This window comes from Lycium barbarum, chromosome 9 (assembly GCF_019175385.1).
Source record: "Lycium barbarum isolate Lr01 chromosome 9, ASM1917538v2, whole genome shotgun sequence".
Lineage (NCBI taxonomy): Eukaryota > Viridiplantae > Streptophyta > Magnoliopsida > Solanales > Solanaceae > Lycium > Lycium barbarum.
Genome location: NC_083345.1, coordinates 88,145,356 through 88,145,983, shown reverse-complemented (window position 1 = coordinate 88,145,983; position 628 = coordinate 88,145,356). Strand labels below are relative to the sequence as shown.

Genomic DNA, 628 nt, shown 5'->3' with positions numbered 1-628 from the left:
CTCCTCAAATAAAATAAATAGGAATCACCAATACGTCATATCCTAAATCCAACCCAACTCAAAATGGGGTGTGACAATAGTTTGCCGATTTGGGATTCCAGAGTCAATTATCACAGATAATGCAGCCAATCTCAACAGCGATCTTATGAGAGAGACTTGTGAAAAGTTTAGGATTGCCCACCAAAATTCCACAACTTATCGACCACAGATGAATGGAGCAGTCGAGGCGGCGAATAAGAACATCAAGAAGATCTTGAGGAAGATAACAGACAGTCACAGGCAGTGGCATGAAAAGTTGCCATATGCTTTGCTTAGTTACTGTACCACTGCTAGAACATCCACAGGAGCAACTCCTTATATGTTGGTCTATGGTTCAGAAGTTGTGATACCCGCAGAAGTAGAGATACCGTCTCTAAGGATTATCCAAGATGTTGGTTTGGACGGTGCAGAATGGATACGTAGTAGACACGAACAGTTGATGCTCATTGATGAGAAAAGGATGGACGCTGTCTGTCATGGTCAGCTTTATCAGAACAGGATGTCCAAGGCATTTAACAAGAGAGTAAGGCCTAGGAAATTCGAACCAGAGCAGTTGGTCTTAAAGCTAATATTCCATCATCAGGATTAA

General features: G+C 42.0%; 1 protein-coding gene across 1 annotated transcript; it reads left to right on the top strand.

The window, feature by feature from the left end:
• Positions 1-208: 208 nt before the first annotated feature.
• On the top strand, positions 209-628 carry LOC132612023 (uncharacterized). Its single transcript, XM_060326372.1, has one exon. The coding sequence runs from the start codon at positions 209-211 to the stop codon at positions 626-628; it is 420 nt and encodes a 139-aa protein (XP_060182355.1).